We start from the raw sequence: 25,227 nt of genomic DNA on the forward strand, positions 1-25,227 counted from the left end.
CTTAAGCCGCGCTTGTCGGCTTCGCTTCGCATGACGCCAATATGATATGTGTAGGACATTCGTCCCCTAGTGTATCCTTGGCTTAAGCCTATTTCACAAGCTTCATTAATACAGTTAACATATTATATATATCTCACAGATATACAATTAAATTCACCGTTAAAAGTAATTGAACTGGTAGGGTTGTTAATACCTCCTCTACTTAAACTAAATTGTATCATTTGTATTAAATAACTAGTTTTCTGCTAACACCATTAGTTTCTGTAGCATAAGTTACAATTATAATTTCCATTTTTGATTAAAACTGCCGTGTAATTTAATGTTCGTATTAATATTATGTAGCCTTAGTCCTTCCTCTTACAATTCTTATTACATCTAAATCACAGTATATTAATATTATCGATGTAAAAGTTGGTTTGTTTAGTTGTTTGTACATCAATCATGCTGAAATTACTGAATGGATTTTGATGAAATCTCGTATACATCCAGCGTATGAGCTGACTTAGGTGATATGATAATTTTTATCCCACTGGAACGCTGTCGAAGCCGCTGGCTCGTAAGATATAAGCGGGTGATACATTATGTAGTGTTTTTTTTTTACTTATAAATTGTTAATATTGTCAATATATACTGAATAGGTACTTTTTATTAAAGAGATAGTAAACAACGATAAACTAAAGACATGTCGTTGTTACTTTGCAAATCCTTGTGAAAAATAAAGCACAGGTAACTTTAAAAGACCATAATACGAGTATACTACTTAACATCAATTTAACGATATTTAAAAAGAGTCATTATTACTATGAGCCATAAATATCTATTTTATACGACAATAAACTGAAAGGTCAGTAAAAATATAAGACACTATAAAACTGCTGTTTCTCCTTTATTAAGGACGCGTTAATTTTACTAGGATATTTTTAGAAAATGTTTTACTTGGTCGCATCCTGACGATTGTTGTGGTTTAAGTGAAAAGCGAGGAGCGATTTATAAAAAAAGAAAATAATACTATACACTGCTTAGCGTTCAATAAAGTGACTCGTAAGTCGTAACTAGGCACTTGACAACTCTAGAAAAGTCGGAATTTCATTGGGCTAATTGTTTCTATCCCTGGATAAGATATTTTTAAATTTTGAAATTGTCAGCATGAAATTTAGGTTTCATACTAATAAACCCATGACTATTAGGCGTTCTGAAGTAGAGATCGCGTATAGGCAAACATAATTTTGGACGTCCTCCGTAATGAAACCCGCTGTGTGATTGGCAGTGGTTGGTTGCAAGGAACCGAAGAGCTGAAGATCGGAGCTTAACGCCGTACTCAAATTTATTTATTGGTTACTTAACCCAGTCCTTCTCGTAACATCTCAGAGTACGGCAGTTAGTGGAATACTATTGAAGTGGTCTCTGTTCAGTTGTGTACGAAAATGAAGTAATTAGGATGAAAGCGTTAGGCACACCTGTTGTATGTAGTTTGTAAATCGCTTCATCTTATGCCACACAGTAATTTTGCAAGATTGTAAGTAAACTAGTAATTTCGCTAGATACCGAAGCTACTGCTTAATATAGGGCGGTAAGTGACTCACTAAGTGCGGACATTAAGTGCTGCTCGCTTGATCTTTATTTACACACTTTGTTGGGAAAAATGTTTGCCAAGTAATTTTTACTTTCTTTGAAAATTGCTGTGACTTTGTAGGGATGCAATTCTTGATTAACTTTTTGCTAATAATTGACTGTTTCTTTGGGTTAAATTTTCTGGTAGAGCCAAGTTTCATGAAATGGTATTTCAGGTTTTAGATAAAATATCAGTAATAGTTAGATAGGGTGGATGACTAGTTTTTATTGCAATGCCCGTCTGTTTGATTATTTTAAAATATTAGACACGTTTTTTATTTTCTTACGGAAACAAATACTTTCGAAAATATATCGATTTGAAATATTGCTCCAACTCCTAAACTTTGATTTGTTTTATCTAAGTATTGTTATCTTATATGACAAAATAAGGAATGCGTATCTAATATTTTTTCATTATCTAACTGACGAACTATAGATTTTAAATTAACATACCCGTCATCATCTTTATTGTACCTGTTGTATGGCAATATGGTCACTCCAAATTATATGGGACTTACAATAAACTGGGACAGAAAGTGTACTTAAAACTACCTTTACCATTTACCGAGAGACGGTATATTTTTTGCAAACACAGATACCGATCGGGGTTAAGTATAAATACTTATAATCTTTCAAAAGTACTTTATAATGTGATGTTGTAAAAAAAATAAGGAAGTCGGAATTGCTTTTGTGATACAGATTGATACATTTATTGGTAGGAAGTGAATCGTCTTATCATTTTGACAAATTATTTTATGACTTTTTATATTTTATAACTTTTTAAGTAACTGCGCAAATTGCACAACATTTAGACTAAATAATTAAAATTGGAGTGTCTGTTTGTAATATTGAAATAACCGCTTTTTACTACATGCATTTTAATATACATACGATACATACACCAAAATAATCTTTTTTACAATTTTTGTCTACCTATCCGAGTGTTTGTTCCGGCTTATCTCTGAAATCGCTAGACTGATTTTGATGGGATTTTTATTGGCAGGTAGCTGATGTATTAAGGAGTAACTTTTGCTAGATTTATTTCAGAAAATTGAAAAAAAAGTAATTTTCTAAAATTCTAAGCTGACGAAGTTGCGCGAAAAATTGCATTATTTAGCATCAGCTAGTAATTAACAAATACTGTTACAAAATTATAGGAAGTAGATATTATTATAATAAGTACCTAATGGATTTGTGCTTCCCTTTAGTATATGGGAGGAACATCCCAAATATTATTTTTTTGTTGATAAAAATCATGGCCATAGATACAAAAGTAATTCGTTCACAGATTAAAAAAGAGGAAGTGTGATACATTTTTTTTTCGCGAAAACCGCAAATTGATGATAAAATAATATTATCAGTACTTAGGCAATGCCTACCTATTATTGTAGATAACAAACAATGACTAACTTGTTATGTAATTCGCTCGTCATAATCCTGGCCTAGTTTTATGACAAATAGTTAATTGGTAGATAAGATTAGGAAGGGTTCACCAAAATAGGAAAGAAATGTTGGAAATGAGGAAAAACTTCCACTAATTACTTATCATGATCATAATTGTAACATTACCGCTTATTGTCCCAAGAAGTAGGCAAATGTGCACATAAACTATGCACTACTCATCTTTAACCAGATATGTCATAAGTTCCAAACAGAGCGACTCTAATTGCCTACACTCTATTCTAGTAACGAACTAGAGATTCTAATCCTCATTTAGGACTTCTGTTATTTGGAAAATCAAAAAATGAGCAGATTTCAAACTTATAATTAGAAATTATAAGACCAGTTTTCCTCACGATGTTTTCCTTCGACGTTTGTGGATGTGTTTAAATAATCTTAGGATGTACATGAAAATCAAAAAATGTCATATTGGTACTTTGACTTTGGTAGGTTTTGAACCCTCATGCATAAGAAGCTGGCGTGTTAAACCTCCGGGCCACCACGACATCTGGTTGATGTCTACTGGTTGGTAATTAAGGTAATAATGATCTTACCTTGGAAAAGACAGTCGAAGATCAGCTCTGAGCTTGGTCAGCAGCTCACTGGGTGTTCCAAACTGACGGAGGGTCATTTCTTCACCTACACCCAAGCATGGATTCCTGTAAATGATAATAAAGTATGGCAATGAAAATAATCTCCTATGTATAAGTTTCCGTAAATGCGATTTTGGCAACTTAACTACTTAGTTTACATATTTTGTTATAAGGAGCAACTGGTTTTATTTCTATTCATTTACATATTTTTTCTTATAACTGAAATAACTGGGCAACTGGCTGTCGTGCAACGTGTTACGGGTCCGATTCCCGTATGGAGCTCTTTTTGTGATCCACAAATTGTTGTTTCTGGTCTGGCTGTCATGTGCATGTGAAATTGTATGTTTGTAAACGCACCCACAACACAGGAGAAAATCCTAATGTGAGGCAACGTTTGCCTAAAACTATATCATTTATTGTAGGATACATAATCATATTATTTATAATAACAATAATAAATAAAAAAGGAAAAAAATCCAAAGATATTAAGAAGATGCTAAATGTTCGAGTTGTCAACTCAACCAATACCAAAACTTTTTGCTAATGGCGTTTCTTACCTAACATTTTCAAAACAGTTTTTTTAATGATTCTCTTTTATAATATAGGCATTTGTTTCCTCATTACAAAGAGACTGATACAATGCTGTCCACCTGTAGAAAGTCCGGGAAGTGGGTAATTGTTGTATACTTACAGTAATATTAGTGTGATGTTGGCACTCAACTCGCGCTCGCTAATGACTTTCTTGTTTAAAAGAACTTTCATCCGCTTTCGGTGTAAGATGTGACATTATTTTATCGTTATGTGACATCAAATTTTGAGTGAGATTTTGGAAAATCGTTGTTAATGTGAAAGAATTAATTTTTATTTCGAAAGGGACTTCCTTCTTTAATTAATGTTGTGGATCATGTGATTAATACAAATTTCTTCTCTTTGTATGAGAAGAAGAATAATTCATAATTGATTTTCAAATTGTACGTGTATAGGTCTTAAATTACTAAACTGAATTGGATGATGTATTTTTCATCAAGTTTTTTTATTATTAAGCCAAATTTTGGATGAATGACTAATTCAACATATTCGTCGGGAATTTATGAATATGGAAAATAATGTAATAATTAACCTTTAACGTAATACCTACATAGACATTTAATTACTAGGCAAAGCTGTTAGTTAATTTTAAATTGGTTATTCAGAAATGAGACACAATACGTGCTGATTGATGCTAGGTCTTAAATATTACCTGAAGTCCTTGCTACCCTGGTTGGGCAGTGTCCTGGACTTGTTGGCGTCCTGTCCAGCCTCCAGGTCGTACAGACTGGCACCGCCTGTCTTCTTGCCCCATTTCTTCAAAGAAGTCGCGTAATCCTCGGGATTGTAGATTGGAGGGCGTTGCTTGTCCTGCGAAAATAGAGAAAAAGCATGTTAGAAATATATGGCAGTGATTCAACATAATTAAAAGCTTTTTAATCTATTAAGGAGTAGGTTATAGATGCATCCAAATATTCAATGCAACCTCTATTATTCATCAGTGACGTTAAAAGTACAGTGTAATAAAGGAGTAGTCTATTTCTATTATCGCTCAGCGCAACTCAGTATATACATTTAAGTGTGGTAGAGCCACGCTTTGACACAGAAAACCGACGTGAAACATCACTTGCGCTGTGTGAGTGAGGATATCGGAGACCCAATTACCTCAACAACCCTTGATTTCGTCGGCGTCGGCGATTGATTACCATCAGGTGATCCGTCTGCTCGTTTACCGACTTATACCATAAAAACTCCAAACTCTATGGTGTATCGAATATATTTTAGAAAAACCAATATACCTTAAACAGACTTTGGAAATAGAACACAATATCCCTTGCTCTGTAGTCGCATTTAAAATCACTCGTCCAACAATGCAGTCACTGACTCAAGTAGCGTTTGCACATTTAAATAGGTAAACGACCTCACAAGATGGTGTTTACAACTTCCCATGGTGTTACCATAACCACAACAATGGTAGAACATGGAAGCTTTTTATTTTATGTAATAAGTACAAATTGTTTTAATTCCAGCACAATGGCGCCCTACAGAACAATTATGTGTAAATTATTGCGGATTGTGGGAACATTGGGCTATGTAATGCTTGCCCGACAAGATCTTTGATGGGGGAGATAGGACGGTGTAAGTATATGAGCTTTGATTCCCAGTTTAATCACAATATTAAAGACAGAATAAAATAACTAAAAATCTTATTAAAACTCTATAATTATACATGACTAATACATATTCCCGGTGAAGCTAGTGACCTTAAGAATTGGGGCGAACGCCCGCGCGTCAAAGAGCCATCAGATCACCACAGATGGGGTCCAGTAGAGCTGATACCCCAAATAAAGCCGCGGAAGACGTAACGGGTTGCCGAAGCTCCGGGTCAAAGAGCAAGAGTAGAAACAAAAAAATTTTAGTCAGTAAGAATCAGACACTCCCTTTCGCCTCGCCCAAGGTGTGAGGAATCATCGAATGATTTTCCCTTTTAGAAAATAAGGGATATTATCTAGTTCAACATATTATATTAACACATTGAACGCCGTGGTGGTCACCGGTGACCGACGTTAGCGGAGGATTTGCCTTCAACAGATTTCTATAGGCAGTCAAAGACTTAAGAACCAGTAACAATCAACTGCTGGATTATGGGCCTCCTTTTCATTGGAGAGTTAATTATTATTTCAGTTCACGAGTTAGATTCGTGTTACAGATATAAAATCGGATCTAGATATTGCAATCAGTCTAGCCTAGCTCCTGATTAGATCAAATAGACAAAATAGAAGCTAGACAAAACACTAGATGTAGAGCAGCTGATAAATAGGAATTGTTTATTTAAGTGCTTCATTAAAATAATGTGTTTTATTCTATTGTTATGTATTAAAATAACGCTATTATGTATGTATTTTTTTAAACGTTTCCTCATTTTAGGTTGTTCTCCTGCGCCGGGTGTACGTTTACAAACATACTATTTCACACACATGATACCCAAACCCGAAACAACAATTTGTGGATCATATAAAGTGTTACTTCGTGCGAGAATCGAACCTGTTAAACGTTGCACGGTACCCAGCCATCGCGCCAAACGCGCAGTAAATATGACTAAATAATAAATATGGGTTAACAGTTTTGATCCACCACCTTTAAAAGCATTTTGCTCGATCTGAGGTTAAAACCAAGACGGTATTTAGTAGTCACGTTAACTAACAAGCCAGAAAAGCAAAAAATTTACCTCTATAATTAAACAAATCTACGTTACGTTTGAAACACTTTCTCAAAATGTAACGTATTATTAGATTACGTTACACGACTAGGTACACGTAGTTGTAACGTAACTACTATTTTGACGCACCGTACAATTAAGATGGTGCGTGTTTTTCAAAATAACTATTGTTTTATTATTGTAGGCTGTATTTAAATAAGAAATTGAGTTGTTAGAGGTGATGTAAGTTTGTGTAATGTGTCTGAAGGTGCTATAAAAGTGGTGTTTAATAATATAGAAGATGAATGTTTGAAGGAGTTAGATAAAGGTTTGTATTGTTACAGTTATGTAATGTGTCGACTACTTTGTAGTGTAGGCTACATTACATTATGGACGAGGCTATTGCCTTACTTTGGGTTTGACAGAAAATAAAGAACAATTAAAGACAACTTCACTTTAGACACGTAGAAAGAATAGATGAAAGCAGATTTACGAAAGAAGGCGGATATGAATGGGACCGGCGGCGACGCTCTAGTCGGATATATGTATAGCGACTAGATTGGCGATATAGGGCCAAATTAAAACTACCCTTAACCGACGAGCATGCATGAAAATACTGGTGATTGTTAATCTTTGTCTTCACCATTTCTTTTAATCATTGGTACACGGTAAACGGACTCGTAGCTAATTGACGTTCCATGTGTCTCTGCCTACCATGGAAAGATGCAGTGCTATGGATGGCTACTATCGATATATATGCATACTAGAGCTTCAGAACCTCGCAAGAATATATTCGCGAGTACTCATTGCAATACGATCATGATTAGTTTCACACAAAGGTACTTACAATCTTCGAAGCATAGCTTTAGGATAGCATATCTCTGGTGGAAAACCATTCTTATTCCTAACGACGGCAAAAACTTTTTGTAGGTTAAGTAGCGTTTATTGTGTTTGTGCCATGGATGGGTGATCATCCTTCACACACTTTTAATAGTGTCATGAATGTATGGATGGATGAAGGTTTATACCTTGTGTAGGTAAATTACATTAATTTTGTGAGAAATGAGTATGAGCCTCTAGCATGGTTGAAACTAGTAGAGTTCCTCGTGAAATAGTTACGTGATGATAACATTATACATTGGTGTAATGTAGGTACACTAAATCCAGACTAAATGTTGTTAATGAGTTTGAGAATTGAGAAACTCTACATTATTATACCTATACTTTATACCTAAACGAGGATCAGAAACAAAACAATTAAGTGATCAATTTGAAAACTTGAAAAAAAAAGAATAGTTATACCATTTGTGGTCTCTCCTTAATCCCACCTTAATCCCATGAAACAAAAGCAAATTTTCATTAAACCACAATAAAAAAAATAAACCAAAAACTCACACCATAACATAAACAAAAGAAATATAAACGTTGTAAAACTAAAAGCTACACAAAAATGAACAATAATTCTCATGTCAATGGCAATCCGTCATGTTACATAGGATGTAACAATTTTTGTTATATCATAACGTTACCTAAGAAAGATAATTAATTTAGATTACGATTTATGTCTCAATGGGTGATTAATTAGCTAAGAATATTTTTTTTAGGAAACATCTTTCTTTGAGGAAGTCTGAAATAGTGTTTTATGACTTACTTTTTTATGATATAACCCGGTAAACGAGCTGACAGGTCACCTAATGATAAGCAATCGCCGCCGCCTTTAGATACCCGAAACACGTAGTACTTAGTTTGATTCCTATTTTGAACTTTGTTCTACGTCTGACATCCGATCCGATTACAACTTCAGGTCTACATAAATTAATTAAAAACACCGGTTTACTAACTTGCTCAAAAGCTCTACTAGTTTCGAGTCACAGAGGGACTCTTAACTATGAGCAGCGTGTGCAGACGCGGTGACGTCACGCAGCCTACGTGAGTAAACCAGTGTTATAATTAATTTAGTATGTCTCACGATAGTTATAACAAAAATATCAGGTCTAAATGTCCAACAGCCGCTCTTCCAACCACTACACCAAAGAGACTGCATAAAATACTTGTATCTTACAAAGTAACGTGCCAACCTACTTTACCAGACAGTATCCAGTTTTGCCAGATCATCTGGAATACAGTTAGCACTGTCTGTCAACTGACTTTGGTGACCTACTTTTTAGGTTAGTATTTAAACATTCCTTTGAACATACCTCTGCCGACTCCATTTATTTTAGTGAATTTGAACGCTACAAAATACCAATTACACTACTCAATCCATTATAAAAATTGAAAAGAGAAGAAATATATACAAAAATTATACAATTATTATCATTCATTAATCTCTTTCGCAAAACTAAGCATTCCGACAATTTTTGACGTTGGATGCTTAGCATGCTCTTCTTCATAACCACGAAATATTATAGTGTTATTGACCATGTCAGTATAAACTAAAAATGACTATTAAGGGCTATTTATTTTTTTAATTCCGGGATGACCAAATGAGAAGCTATATTGTGATTAAACTACGCTCTAAGTGACTCGACTCATATAGGGCTAATTCATAGATCAATATTTGTTTAATTAACTATTTTTATAGCAAAACACTATTTATTCATCTAGCTTCACTTGGGTATCAAACCCGAAATCTTGTGAAAGTCATACCTACACATAACAGTACTGCACTAGGTAAGTACTCAGTAATATGAAAATGACATAAAAACGTTAATTACGTAAATAATTCAGGAATTCATTGCGCATTAATTGTTTGAAAGAAAGTTATTGAGTTCAACAAACGGACCACGCTTTATGTCCAGCTGTTTTACGTGTGGTACAAGTGATGAGATCATGCACCAGATTACAAATAATTCATACTAAGATTTTTATACTCACGTAATATTTAGTAAAATGTTTTGTGGTTCTAAATAATTGTGTTTATTGTAATTATATTTCATGATCTTGATATCATTGTCGTACCTAGCAAGCAAAGCTATGGTGTCATAAAACAAGCTGTGTTCAACCCATGTTTTAAGACCGGAATAATCATAGCTTGATTTCGAAGTTTCCTTATTTATTGAAATTTTATTGAAAGTGTTTTAATTTATAATCGATTATTAATGAAAACAAACATTTCATAGCATATTGCGAAGTCTAATTAATAAGACTCTTGCAACAATTAATTTCAAACAAACAAGGATAATACAAAAATAGTTTCAAAGATTTCAATCAACAATCTAGATACTTCTATTTACAACTAATTACGTCTAAAAATAAACTTGATTAGCAAAATACTGTCTGTTGATTGCAATCTTAATCAGTTCTAAGTATCGTTCTAGGATTAGGACAAAAATTATATTGTTATCGCCATGAAAATCAAGATAAAAATCCATTTAAGTAATGATTGGCACAAAAATCCCCTGCATTCTTGACAACTCTTTGTTTAAAGTTACACTGTGATGATCATATCAATCAAATGCATTACGAGTAATTTAGATTAATCATGATAATTTGATCATTCTAATTAAATGATCGAATGTGTGATAAAATAATAAGAAGATTATTTTGACAAAATATTTAACAAACAAATGTTGTTACATAACCTCTCTCATTGCATACATGAAACATTAAATACTAATCAAAAGAATCAAAAGTGTCGTGAATCGTTTACAAACATACAATTTGACATACACAATACACATTAAACCCTGACCCAAAACAACAATTTGTGGATGACACAAAGAGTTGCTCCGTGCGGGAATCGAACCTGTTGCCAGACACGCGATCGAAGGATAACATAAAAAAAGCCCATCTTCATAAGTACCTGTATCATAAAAACATTAAAACGAATCGCTACAGCGTATCACTTGGACCAATCGCGGAAAAAAATGTAAACTCCGTATGATATAAATAAAACAGTAACAAACGTGTCGAGATCGCAATCGACCGGTAGTCGGCGACTCGGAAATGTACGAGTTTACTTGTTACGGATGGTAAATGCTATTGTTTTTAAATAGTTTCTGGTACGCAAGCAAAGCCGTGTGATGACAGCAGAGTAGAATGCATTTGACACCGACTACGTTTACCGTGGGTATTGCTAGAGTCGACTAAGGTACTATATATTATGTATAGATAAGAAATAAGCACTCTCTGATATACTTGAACCATTTAAGTTACGATGTTTGGCCTGCCAAGCGTGGAGAACTCTTTTGTAAACTGACAATCTAGTCCATTGGATTCTGATCCAGAACTACGGACTACCTAGCAGGTTTACCGGGGCTCCGGCTCTAAAAGCAGGAGTAGGAACGGGGTGGTTTTTAGTAAGCAATAACACTCTCTCGCCTCGCCCAAGAAGAGAGAAGTCATTGTATGATTCATATATTACACATGATACATACATAGTCATAATTCACAATTAAAAATATTTAGGTTTAGCAAAGAATGGTAGCTGTCTAGACTTTATGATATCTATGTGTATAAAGCCTTCAGAAATACCAAATCGAAAATCCAATAATCCTTTGCCTGACACCATGTGTTAAAAGATAAGAATAACTTTCATAAAAGTAAACATACGTGTTATGTTAAGTAGATATTAATTATTGTCCAGACAGTATTATCAATTATGACAATTATCAACGCAATCAATTTAATGACGAAACATTTCAGCCACACATATCGTGCCAAATAATTATAGGACACGTTCGTCAAGTTTCATAATAAGTGACATTCAATTGTGTATTGACAAATTATGACACTTACTTGTCTTACTCAAGTCACATGAAGTATCAAATTATTTCGCTTAAAGTTCAAACATGATAATTACGCAACTTTATTAGCGTGACATACGCGTTTGATAGCTCATAATTTACTAGTTGTATCAGAAGTTTAGTGACTATTAAACAGCCATGAGATGCTTTAAAAACCTAACCTAAATTAGAATCGTGTGTGCTCAACCAATTCCTTCATAAGAACCCCCATCTTCTAGCCCTAGCCTATGCTAATTAAAAAGGCTTGATGTGTATTAGGGTGCTTGTCCACCAAAAATATGCTATGCTACGTTGATGTGGATACGTTTGGCTTCCACCAATCATATTCATTGATACACATAGCTTAGCATTGATGGAAACGGACTCAGCTAAGCTATGTTTTTATACAAGATGTGTGCTATGGATGTGTGCAATGCTTTGAACGAGTGCTATGACTGTGTGCTATGGATGGCATCTCTACTTTCAATACATTGCATCCCCTGGCTGTGCATCTACCTCGTGGGGTGGCACATCTGCATAGCAACATCTTACTCGCACCGCTGCATAGCTTAGTATCAGTCGAAAAGCACTTTTATATTTTGAGATGCCTTTCCTCTTAATAGTTTACTCCTTAACCAGTTATCACATAAGATAACAATTGGAACAGTTCATCATGTAATGCTAAGAAAATGTTCTAGCAGCACTTCTAACGGTTATGTCTAACTATGATCAGATAATCCCATAACAAGAAAACGAGTGAACAAAAATTTTAAATAATGTTCTTTGTAGGGAAAAACTGAGATATTTTCTCACATTACACCCAGCGCCATAAAGACAGGTGACATACAACGCCGACCAACCAACATTTACAGTTAATTTTGCGTCTAATTTCTATTTCTGCGCCTTAATGCTTTCTCTTAAGGTGCAAATTACGATGAATTATAGTTTCTAAACTGTAATTTTAAAGTTGTAATTTGGTGCGCTATTGTTGCGAAAATATTGCGATGTGAAATGGCGTTTGATTTAATTCTTAGAATTCTATTCTTTTGTTTTTAAGGAATGTATCTTTTCAGATATTGGGAAAAAGTATTTCTTTAATATTAAACGCACTGCATAAAAATTCGGTTGACTCGGTGGCTGGGCAACCCGGATCCCGAGCAACGGGTAGCGGGTTCGATTACCTCGCGCAGTAACAGAATCTTTGATTGATCCACAAATTCTTGCTTTGTGTTTGGGTGTTATATCTATGTGTATATGAAATTGTATGTTATTTTTTTATGTATACCTGGGCTGTACACTGTAGAATAGAGTTTCTCTAGTATTATATTATTAAACTAAATTATTCCAATGGAATTAAAAATGTATAATATGGATTCTGACTCATTAACTATTCGAAATAAGACAACAAGCTTGACAAGAAGCTTTTTCACACACAATTCCTTTTTAACCCAAGAAACTAAGTTGACACCTCTGTCTGCATACATTAATCTATGTTTTGCGTACGCGCATGAAATATTGCGTTCATTAATTCGACGAGAAAAACTGTTCACAAGCATTATGTAATGTGATACCTCTGTCTTTTTACTCTACTCTGTGGAGAGTGGAGGTGGCAGTTTTGTGCAGGATTATATAGTTTTAATTTTTCAATATTTAATTATTTATCATTAACAGCAGCTCGTGAAAGTCCACTGCTGATTTATAGGCATCCCCTATATAATAGGGGATACCCACAATCTCATGGGCTGGATTTGACCCGAAATACCAGGGGCGTTACAAGTGCTGAGGTTTAGGAATTTGATAATTGTGGGGGACTTGGAGAATGGGAGTTTGGAGGAGTGTAATTAGGCCTTGGGTTTAGAAGAAAAATAATTATAAAAAATAATTAGAAAAATAATTAGTGATTCGAAGAAAATTTTGTATTTGTATTAATTAAGTTTTCCTAAGAAAATGCATAAGACGGAAACTATAAACTATCATTTTGACAGAACGTGCAATTACATAAGTCAAGCCATACTTATGTATTATTATATAATAAACAGTAAATAAACATAACAACACTCCTTTTCTTGGAAGGTATCAGCAGATGTGTACTAACTACGCCCACTTTTTATAGTTCTTCTCTAATTTATAAATAAGCCAACTGCAATAATATGGTTCCCAGTGAGGCTTGAAACTTGTCGTGTATTCAATCAAGGATGCGTTGGGTAGGACCTTCGGTCAAACACAATTATTTTTTCAACTTTTAGTCCAATAAAATTGGTATTAAAATATGCAATCATATTTTCAGTAATTGATTTGACTACAATACATAATCTACACTAATATATAAACCTGTAGATTGTGTGTGAACGAATTTTGTGTTAAAGCCGTAGAGCTGCAAACAGCCTAACGGGTTACTGAGGCTCCTAGTAGGAACGAGGTTTTAGGCAGTAAGAGTCTGACACTCCTCTGTCCTCACCTAAGGCGGGAGAAGTCAATAGATGATGTTAAAAAAACGGCTATATAAAACATCACGCTACGATCAATAGGAGTCAAGCAGAGAAGGCGAAAGCGCACGGCAGGAGCTACTTTAATCCTATAGAAGTATACTATTTGTCTGAAGAAACTATGACATATTAACTCACAACTCAATCCTTAAGAAAACGTTATAGATATCTATTAATAGAAAAATATCTTATTATTTGTTTCATGCTGAGATGGAAAGCTGAGATACGCTGTGAGGCTGACACTAAAACTAAACCTTCCTTCCTCAGTCATAACAATATGTTCATACAAATTTAATGTATATCTCATAGTTAATATGTTATGGACAATAACTGTCACGTTTGCCCTGCTACTATTTAATTTATAACGAGTCGTTCGCACGCTCTCATTTTCTGCGAGTTTTTGTTAATTTCGACACGCGAACAGAATCATGTCTACTAACAAAATTAATGTTTGTGAACTACAATTGTTACTAGATTTAGAAGATGGTAATTGTATGGAAAGAAAGACACGTGAAATAATAAAGAAAGTTAAATAATTAATGACTGTAAGACATTGTATGTAAGAACTGGGAAAGATTTATGTTTATAACTCAAAGAGCCATCAGACCACCACAGATGAGGCCCAGTAGAGCTGATGCCTGATCCGGAGCTGCGGACTACCTAGCGGGTTTACCGTGGCTCCTGCTCGAAAAGCAGGAGTAGGAACGGGGTGGTTTTTAGTCAGTAAGAGTCTAACACTGCCTCTCGCTTCTGTCAAAGCAGGAGAAGACATTAGATAACCTTCCACGAAAAAAAAAATCTTAAATTTTTGGTTGTGTCGTGTCCTAAGTAAGGTCCAAATTTTATTTACATGTTTTAGAAAAAGGACTAGCCCAAATTAAAATGTCTAACTCAAATTGAAAAAAATAATACAGCGTGATATAGCATATATTATATTACTTGTCTAGAGGTCTAAGACACATTTGTATTAAATTGAGAACGAAGCACAATAATTTATAAGCGAACATCAAAATTGATTCAGCCAAACGCTAGATAATTGAGGTTTAAACTGGGAATCTCCAATTTAAAATCTCCAAGTCGATAAAAAACTGTACTATACTAATGTCTAAAATATGGAGCTAAAAGTAGTCATTACAGAATTTAGAGCACTAGACATTCTAGACAATTGCACGCTTCTTGAGACATAGATCGCATGCTTCGCAGCCATGAGTCTGATGAAGCCATGTTCAGCTATAGGCGTTATTGGACTGGAGATGTTGTTTCGCCTTAGGTTTAGCTTTAATTGTGATTTATATTATGTTTATATGTGTGACTGTCTCGTTATTAAACTGATTGTTGTTGTCATTGGTTAAAATGGGTCTCGAGAGTGACTGCCGATCAAAGGGACTCGGATACTTTCGGATTTTAGAAAACAAATCTATAACTCCATCGCCGTGCTGGTGAAAAGTAGGTGTGATATTGTATTCATACGCATCTTTGTTTATGTTAAGGTATTATATTTTACTTCTTTACTAACTATTTGGCGTTTCTAAGATTCTTGAAAACCAATAAATTATCCAATTAATTAGTTTTATATGTATTATATTTTCAAAACCCAACGAATCTAAATGAAAATCGATACATGCAAACTTATCTATATGCTAGACAAGGATTGTAAGCCTAACTTACGTCTTTAAACACACACCTTCTGGGAAAAAACATGCGTTTGACGTCAAATAATAAAGTTGCGCAGTCAATCAATCTTTCCTATCTCTGCCTGCCTAGTAAATCATGCTTTACGGCTAGAAATCTATCTAATTACTAGAGATTAATAACTTATCTACTAATCGTCGGTAGCACGTGCTTGCACGCATGAGATTTGACGTGGATACGTGTAAAGACGCTGTTTTATTGCGGCGCGTTGGGCCGTGCACGCGCGGTTTGTGACGCGGTGTCGCGCGGCGTGGTAGGCAATAAGGTGTTATTGATTTTGACGTGTTATATTTCTATGAAATTGTTTATATATCGGAATACTGCTCGGTTTCTGTGATAAGTGATCATGAAAACTAACACGTGCCACTTCTTTGTGTTCATTACTTGGACACTCCTCTACAGTTACGAATGGTCACCAATCCATGAGCGGTGGTAATCGTTTACCTTCAGGTTATCGTTTGTTTGTTAATTATGTGCAAAACCGATAAAAATATTTCTTAAATAATAGTAATATTAATTAAATAATAGTAATATTATATAAACGCCGTGATGGACAAAAGTGACCGGCGCTAACAGAGGATTTGCCTTCAACAGATTTTTGTTGGCAGTCAAAGTCTTATTTTCTTAAGCTCTCCTATACAATTAGAGATAGAGAAAGAGAGATTTTATTCACAGTGTGGGTCATAGTGCAAAACAAATTTCAATCATGCGTGCACTGCCTAATTCTATGAGTCAGTATATCAAATAGGTATTTTTATAGACACTAAATTAAATTCAACGTATTGTCTGAGCGCCGTAGTGAAACGGCATCTTTACAATCTCACGACAGTTTTGCGTGTTGTTGCGAATATTCATGTTTTGTCGTCGGCAGGAAAGGTGATTACTATGTATGTACACACTAGATTACAGGATAAAGAATTAGAATTATACCTTAAGCCAGTATTGCAAAATATTATGTATGTCAGTCAGATGTACTCGTTGGTCGAGAGGTCGCAAGTGCGACTGCCGGGCAAGGGGTCTAGGGTTCGATTTCCGAGTCGGGAAAACATTGCTGGGCTTTTTTCGGATTTTCGAAAACTCAGTAGTAGCACGGAGATTGGAACTGTGCCGGTTCACCCTCTATTACATGGTACTTATAACACAAATGGTAAAAAGTGGGTGTATAACTATATTGTATAGTGGAATTACGAGCCTACGGGCACTTCTGCCTACCCCTTCGGGGATAAAAGGCGTGGCGTCATGTGTATGATTATATATGTAAATTTGTTTCATGTGTATCGGTGGTGGTATGAGTGGGTCACAGCTAAACACTTTAAATGCCACGGGGGTCACCACAGTTTAAGTTCTTGGTTTTAGAAAAATGTTAATGTTGCTTTGAGAGCTTACCTTAGACACCGGCTCCTCACTCCAGCCCCCGCAGTTCGCCATGCCCTCCAGTAATGTGAGTTCACTGTAACAAAGAGGCAGACGAATTATTTTTCATATATTCATTTAACATATACATTTTTTTTTATCTCAATTTTAATTATAGCTTTTTTCCTAATAGGAACATGACAACCCCGTTATATGATACCAATGTGTGTATACAAAAGTGTGGGAGAGCCATGCTTCGGCACGAATGGGCCGGCTCGACTAGAGTGACGGAAAACTGACGTGAAACAACGCTTGCGTTGTGTTTCGTTGTGCGAGTGAGGTTACCGGAGGCCCAAATCCCCCTTCCAAATCTTCCCCAGAATGATTCCCGAACAACAACCCTTAAATTCCTAACTCCCAAAATGCCGACAACGCACTTGTAACACCACTGGTGTTTCAAGTGTCCATGGGCGGCGGCGATTATCAGGTAATACGTCTGCTCGATAACCGGAGAATTAATTAAACAAGCCAGGTATCTTATTCACTACATGCATTATCTAACCCTCACTTTTTCCAATCACCGAGATTCCTTAAAGCATTCCTCAGTTCCACTCAACGGCCATGACCCAATTTCTGGACATCTATCAACCGGTCTTAAAATGGAAATCCACATGAAAATTTATAGCTCTCTGCTTACCCCACTTTCCTTGCAAATCATAGCGTAGCGGTAACATCAACGTATTATTGAAACCGCCCGCGGAAAATAAGATTTCTAACTGTCACATGCTTTGAACCAAAGATCCCTGGTTATGAAATAAATGTTAGTTGGAAGGGGTCTAGTTATACTGGATTAGTGTAAATTGATGCTATTTTGTTGGGAAGCCTTTGAATTGGATTAAATGCTGGAAATTGTAATGGTTTTATGTTATTTTCTTGTTTTGTATGGTTGGAATATAATGAGAGGGAATTGATTTCTCATTTATGTTTTCACTTCTATAATAATATATTTAATTTGTGTAAATCAACGTTAAGTGCAAATGTGGCTTTTTCTAAGTTATATGTACTTTCTAAGATTACTTAGACACTAGTGACAAAAGGTGAAAGAAAACCGACATAGTCGCTTTCCATCAAACGGTTAAAGAATACATCGTGGACACCTGGGCTAATAATTTTATTATTATAAATTTGAAATCGCCAACCTGTATTGAGCCTTTGGTCAGCAATGGCCAATCAGAGCGCCAAATGTGCTGTCGTTTCGTTTTCGTTTAACGTAAAGCAAATTAATACTAAGGGCACTGATTTTCATTTCGTTACGTTTTAAAAACACAATTAGGTACCTAATTTAAAACTTATCTAATAAAAATAATCCCAGCATATAATAAACACACTTTCCCGTAACACATTTCCGTACATATAACACACGCGAATCGATTAGATCAACGATTACGCAATAATCGGTAACGTCGCGACCGAGAATCGATTACGTCAACCGATTTTTTTAGGAAATAGATTGATGTGTTGGATTTGATTACCGTGTCAACTAGTTATGGTAAAATTAGGAAGTGTTTGATTTTAGAGAAATCTGTTATATATATTTGTAGGGCTTGTTTATCATGAATATTAAGTATGTAGATTAATATGAAAACGCGGATGTGAGACTTTTTGCCTACTATTTTGCACCAAGTATGGGAAAGTCAAGCTTTGGGACGAATGGGCCGGCTCGACCGGAGTGATACCACGACCTCACAGTTAACCGACGTGAAACAACGTTTGCATTGTGTTTCGTTGTGTGAGTTTCCAAAATTCCCAATCCTCAATTCCGTAATATAGGACATAAGCCGATAAATGGGCAAATGGATCACTTGATGGTAAGCAATCGCCGCCGCCCATGGACAATCCTTAAACATCAAACCGTAAACGAGCTGACGGATCACCTGATGAGTAAGCAATGCCGCCGCCCATGGACATTTCTTCCAATTAAACATCAGAGGCGTTACAAGTACTTTTGCCGGAAATATACAATAGTTATAGGACTTCTTAGAATTGAGTCTAGGATAATAATATGATTATAAAGAAGGCGTATACAACCAATCAATGAGACATACACTCCAGCTTACCCTCAACAAAACCTAACCATAGACAACAGCCACAAATAGCACAGATGATAAAATAATACATAGACAACATAACAGGACGGGTAATAAAGTGTACGGGACCGATGCGAGACGAATGCTGTCCCCGATAGCGTAGCGGGTTCGATTCCCAGTTAAAGTTATTGTTATCTAGAATTATAGGTTTAGGATAGTAGTCTGGCAGTAAGTATTTGTGATTTGAAAAATATACTCGTATTAATAGTTCCTATAAATTCTAGGGTAGATAGAGGTCTTAAGTAAGTAAATTCTTTTAGTTTTAAGTGAGATACTTACTGATTTATTATTAACTTATTGTAATTAAGTAACAAATCATAACATATTTTAACCGACTGCAAAAAAAGAAGGTTTACTGTTTGATCTGTATGTTTATGGACGATTATCTTGCGTTTGGCTGAATCGAATTTGATTTGCGGTTTTCAGCTTAGTATTTTTCAAACTTAAGAGCAGGTTTTTGGGTAAAGAAAATTTAAGGCGGCGGGAGAAGTCATTGGATAATTTTCCCCCGTCAAAAAAAAAAAGCAGTTAAAAAAAAATCACCAGACAACATTTGAAATATCAATAGAATTGAAAACTGTAAAACCAAAAACCCCTTTTATCTATTCGACCCGGAAATCGATCCTATTTAAAACTTACACCAGAAGTCCAGTTATACCCATAAACTTAACCAGTGTCGATATCTCGACAATTTAAGCCTCACCTACTAACATCAGGATATTTAATCACACCTATAAAATCTAGGCGAGGTATATACGATAGCTAAATTGCTAGTTACTGGCATACCCCGTGAGGCTGCAGCGTGATAAAGTCATATACAGTAGCTGCCCTGAAGCTTATACTGTAAATGCAGTTTTATTTTATGCTATAAGTTGGTACACGAGCAGACGGATCACCTGATGGTAAGCAATCACCACGGCTCATGGACATCTGAAACACTAGAGGCGTTACAAGTGCGTTGCCAACCTTATGGTGGTTAGGGATTTAAGGGTGGTTGGGGAATTGGCGATTAGGAAGATTGGAAAGGATGCCAATAATTGCTCATAGACTGTTATAAGCTGGGTGACAATAATTTCCTCTCAGTTATTAGAAGGAGCCAATAACTAAGGTTTTAACTACAGAAAAAAATGTAATTTACACACTATTACATAATTGCATGCATGATTCGTAAGATTTTGCATTAAACTTTATTCAAAATATGTAATTTATATTCAAGAACATTTAACTTACAATACGACAATGTATAAAACTTGGCCCCGAGCCAAAGATTTGGCATAAATGTTGTCTACTCCTGACAAGTTGACTACAAATCGGTTTATAAAATACAAGTAACTTAACACTAACTTATTCCCAACATACTTTTAACCTGAAGCTTTCACCATATGTTTTATAGCATCACGTAATGGAGTACAATAGGCGTTTTGCCGCCCATCTCTCTCACACCAGGTGGTCAGCCTTTTAAAGATTGGAAACATACTTAGGGAGCATTGGGCGCTGTGGACTACCTAGCGGGTTTACCGGGGCTCCGGCCCGAAAAGCAGGAGTAGGAACGGAGTGGTTTTTAGTCAGTAAGAGTCTGACACTCCCTCCCGCCTTGCCCAAGGCGAAAAAAGTCACTGGATGATTTTTCCCCCTCAAAAAAAGGGAGGATGGGGCCTCCGTAAATTTTAGAATTTTATTTCAAGCAGGATTGATGAATGAGAATTTGAATAAAAAATAGTCTTTGTCCATGAAAAGACGTTTCCAACGATGATATATTTTTTCGGACTCGTCCAATACATGGGTATTCAAAACAAACAAACAACCGTATCTTTTCTGTTTATAATCCTAACTTATTCCTAACTTACGTGATACAATGATAAAGACCTCCAACTTAACACAAAGTAAAACATTGACTTACGAACGCTGACAGCTAAATCGATTCTATTTTCTAATCGATCAAATCGATACGAGTATCGTAACGTGTCAATCGATTAGAGACGTGGAACATGAATTATTCATTCGATTATAAATCGATTCTCGAATAACTATTTAAACGTGTGTTGAATTAGTTATGTTTTATTGGTTGTTGAAGAAAAAGTTGATATTCGTATTAATGTAAGATCATGTCCTGTACTTTTCAAACGTGAGATGAAATAGTTTAGATGTTTAAGCTGTAGTAATAAAAATGAAATCATAGATAAAGATTATTAACATAGTCTACTGCTGGACAATGGATCTCCTTTAGATTCGAGGTTTGAATGTATGGTTGGCACGGTTGCTGGGCAATCGGCTACCGTGCAACATGTATTCAATTCCCACACGGAGCAACTCTTTATGTGATCTACAAATAGTTTTTTTGGGTCTAGGTGTCATATGTATGTGAACTGTGGCACCACTGGCTGAAAGAAATATAAATAAACTAACTCCTACCAGCGACTTCGCCCGTATTCCCGTGGGATAAAAGTCCTATCATCCAACTTTGATTGAGCTGCCAAATTTCATCAAAATGCATACAGTAGTATCAGCGTGATTTTCGGACAAACATATAAACCAACAAACTTTCACATTTATAATATTAAGTATGATCAATAAATATAAAGAATCCTAATCCTTTGCACACCTAATTCCTATTAAAAATCGTACAAGGAAAGGTCTAAGAAGCATCCCTAGGCTGCATTGCTACACCTTACTAAAAACTATACAACAGAGTACGTTTGCAAGTACACAAACATTACTTACTAAGTTACTTTGATCATAAAAGCAGAGGGTGGTCCATTTCGCTCTCGAAATAACAAAATTCCTGTTTAATAGACATAAAATCTTAACATAATACCGCCTTTATGCCATCAGAGTCGGTTAAACCCGCATAATTATGCGAGATACCCTGCGTAACACTATTATCCCGCGCAGAAGTCGATATCGATAGAATGTCAAACCCATTAGAGATGTACGCTTGTCGATAAAATTAGATGCGCCGACCAGTTTAGTGTTTAATTAGCGTATTATAATATAGGGATGGATGTGCTTGAGTTTTGTCGGTATTTTAGGAGTAGTAGTAGTGTTTTTATTGTTGCTAAATTATAATATAATGCTTAAGTTGGGATATTTTTTAATAGAATTTTTATAAAATAATAAAAATGCATTATACTTTTTATGACGTCGCAAGCTTGCAGTCGAAATAAAAATCATAGATCCTATTATAGGCATTTGTTATCAATCACACATAATAATTAGGTAATTTTTAAAAGCTAACTCTAATATTTTTTCAATAAATGAGAATCGCGAATTAGATTAAAATCGATGTGGTACCAAAAAGATATGAAATAATGTGAAAGCCTACATTTCTCACGCCCCCTTTAAGTGAAAATACCGCAAAAATATTACAAATCACGATTCAGAAACGTGCTTAAAAGTCATACAGGGAGGGATTTAGAAATACGTTTCACCGTGAAAAACTCAACAGTTAAAAAAACGACACACTTGTTTTAAAACGTTATATGAATTTTTAAATTACATACTTATACTTGTAGATATTTTTATAATCAAAACGACACAATAAGATCAATACAACCGAATCACGAAAAGTATGCTATTGATATCATTAACCATTATGACAGCCGCATCCATTAAACTAACAATAACCACAAAACTCAATTTAAAATACACGAAAATTTAAGTCTCCTTCAAACCCAAGCCCCTACAGACGACAAAAATTCGCGTCTGCACAGCTATTAATCACAGTCGTGTGTACCTTAAGCTAGGTCATGTTTGAATAGCGGTACCCGAATGCACTCCGCTTATTTATTCACGAACTTCTCGCCTTATAGGGAACCGATAGCCCGCGACATCGACACAACCGGCGCCTTTCTCACAACCGTTTTTATTTATATCATCAGTAAATGAGAAATTGCTTTTCGATATTGATTTGTCTTTGAGAAATGAAATGTGGTTGTTGTTTGAGTGTAATGAGGGGTCAATGTTGCTGGAATTTATTTATTGAGGTGCTAGAGATAGTGTGTTAAAGACTTAATTAGTGTTAAAGATTTATGAGTTACTGGCTGGATGGTTAATAAAATAAGTAATTACAATGTTGGATAAAATATATTTCATGTTAAGAACTTTTTCGTTTCACTTTCGTGGCAGACACTTACACCAGACACTGATCATCAACGATATTGAAAATAATTATTGTTTTAAACAAAAATAAATAAGCTATATACATAAACATATCACTATTCCACAGGTTAGACTAAATAATATAAAGGCTTGTAGAACGGTCATTATTATCCAAATCCGTCTCTGTACAGAGGACAAAAATGCATCTATTGAGACATAAATCAGAGTCGTGCTTACCTTGCGGTAGGTCATGTCTGAGTAGCGGTATTCTAATGTGCACACAGCCTTATTTATACTGACCGTAGTTTATTCCACAAATAATGGATAAAATTATCTTAATAGTCCCTGGATTTATTGTAAACGGAGCATTTTCAGTAGGATCACGATGTGGATAGTACGGATTAATGGCTCGGTAATGGTTGCAAAACTACGTTGGGTTGTCGGATCTGTTATAATGAGGAGGCACTTTTTAAGATCAAAAAATAGATTGTTTGTGTGAGTGTGTCGTTGATTTCAAGGCTTGTTGTTGGCTCTTTAAGTAGAGGAAAATTTAGGTTATTTAATTTTCGGAGTACTTTGTAGTAGCACGAAACCTGATCTTCTTCTCTTCTTGTCTGTCGTTTCGCTCTTGGCAAAGAGGTCGTGGTCACTTTGAGGCGGCCGTATTTGTATTGGAGGTGGATGCTGCTTTCCTCACGATCTCCCGCCATCTCTCATCCCTTATTTTCAACACAGGGTTTCCTGTAGTCGATTTCACTTGTTCAGTCCAGCGAGACCTGATATTGAGTTCTAATTATGCTCGCCCATATTAAATGGAATTAGTGACAGAGAAAATGAGAATGTCAATGTAGGTTGACATTTGTATGGGTACACAGTACAGTAGAACTATTTGTATAACTGTTCAGTTTTCAGTTCAGTCTTAATTGTGACAATGCCTATATAAATAATAAGTTTATTTGTGCTTCTCTTGTCAAAGATGTTTACAATTTTACTACCAATGTTACTAAAATATGATGTTTTATGTAGAAAACTTTCCAGTACCTCAGCGACTGATTTATAGGAGTGCCACAAATAAATCCACATTCATTTTCATCACAATGGCCGCCTTTATAAAAGTCAACCACCATTAATGTACCGTTTGCAATAATATTTAATGCTTTAGGTTACTTTCCTACTGAAGATGTGCTATGTAGCTATGCTACGAAGATGTATTAGCTAAGCTGTGAAATTATGTGACCGTTTCCACTGATTAGCTATATAGCTGTGCGAGTATGATGTGCTATGAAGATGCACCGCCGCAAAGTAACTGCTGTAGAATCTCTACTTTGCGCACACCAATGGCACGCATTCAAAGCATATATCCATAGTACGCATCTTTCCATAAAAAAAAAAAACATATCTTAGTTGAACCCGTTTCCTCCAGTGCTAAGTTATGTGTACCAATGAATATGACTGGTAGAAGCAGTAACAGAACTACGTAGCATAGCACACAGTTTCTACAAATGTGGTTGCGAGACAATACATGACCATCTGGTGGTTTAACAGTAGGCAAAAATATTTATGGTTCGGCTTTCCATGTGGTTTGGATATTGTGGTCGAATTCACTGGTGATGTTAGAATTTCCTATAATTTTCTTACTAATATAGAGATTTATTTGTGGTCGAAATTCGGTGGTTATTTTTTAACTATTAGTATAAAGTAATTGTAAGTCTTCTTCGTTTTCAGTAGGTACTTAAGTTTTCTTTATCAAGAGATCAAAACAGGCATACCCGTACTCGTACCTTTACCCATACCACACCCACACCATACCGATATAGGTAACTATTAATCGGCTTTATAGATTTGAATGGATCT

The 25,227-nt window shown here is 35.3% G+C and overlaps 1 protein-coding gene across 2 annotated transcripts in view; it reads right to left on the minus strand.

Annotated features, from left to right (window-relative positions):
* Nucleotides 1-25,227, minus strand: part of LOC118264513 (uncharacterized) — a 157,946-nt gene that overhangs the window by 5,976 nt on the left and 126,743 nt on the right. For both annotated transcript variants that reach the window (XM_050704864.1, XM_035577041.2), the window contains 3 exons: nt 17,162-17,225; nt 4,885-5,042; nt 3,606-3,710 (listed from right to left, as the gene is read on the minus strand). In XM_050704864.1, the coding sequence (XP_050560821.1) occupies nt 3,606-3,710; nt 4,885-5,042; nt 17,162-17,225 (327 nt within the window). The remainder of the gene's footprint in view (nt 1-3,605; nt 3,711-4,884; nt 5,043-17,161; nt 17,226-25,227) is intronic.

Source organism: Spodoptera frugiperda, chromosome 26, assembly GCF_023101765.2.
Source record: "Spodoptera frugiperda isolate SF20-4 chromosome 26, AGI-APGP_CSIRO_Sfru_2.0, whole genome shotgun sequence".
Classification (NCBI taxonomy): domain Eukaryota; kingdom Metazoa; phylum Arthropoda; class Insecta; order Lepidoptera; family Noctuidae; genus Spodoptera; species Spodoptera frugiperda.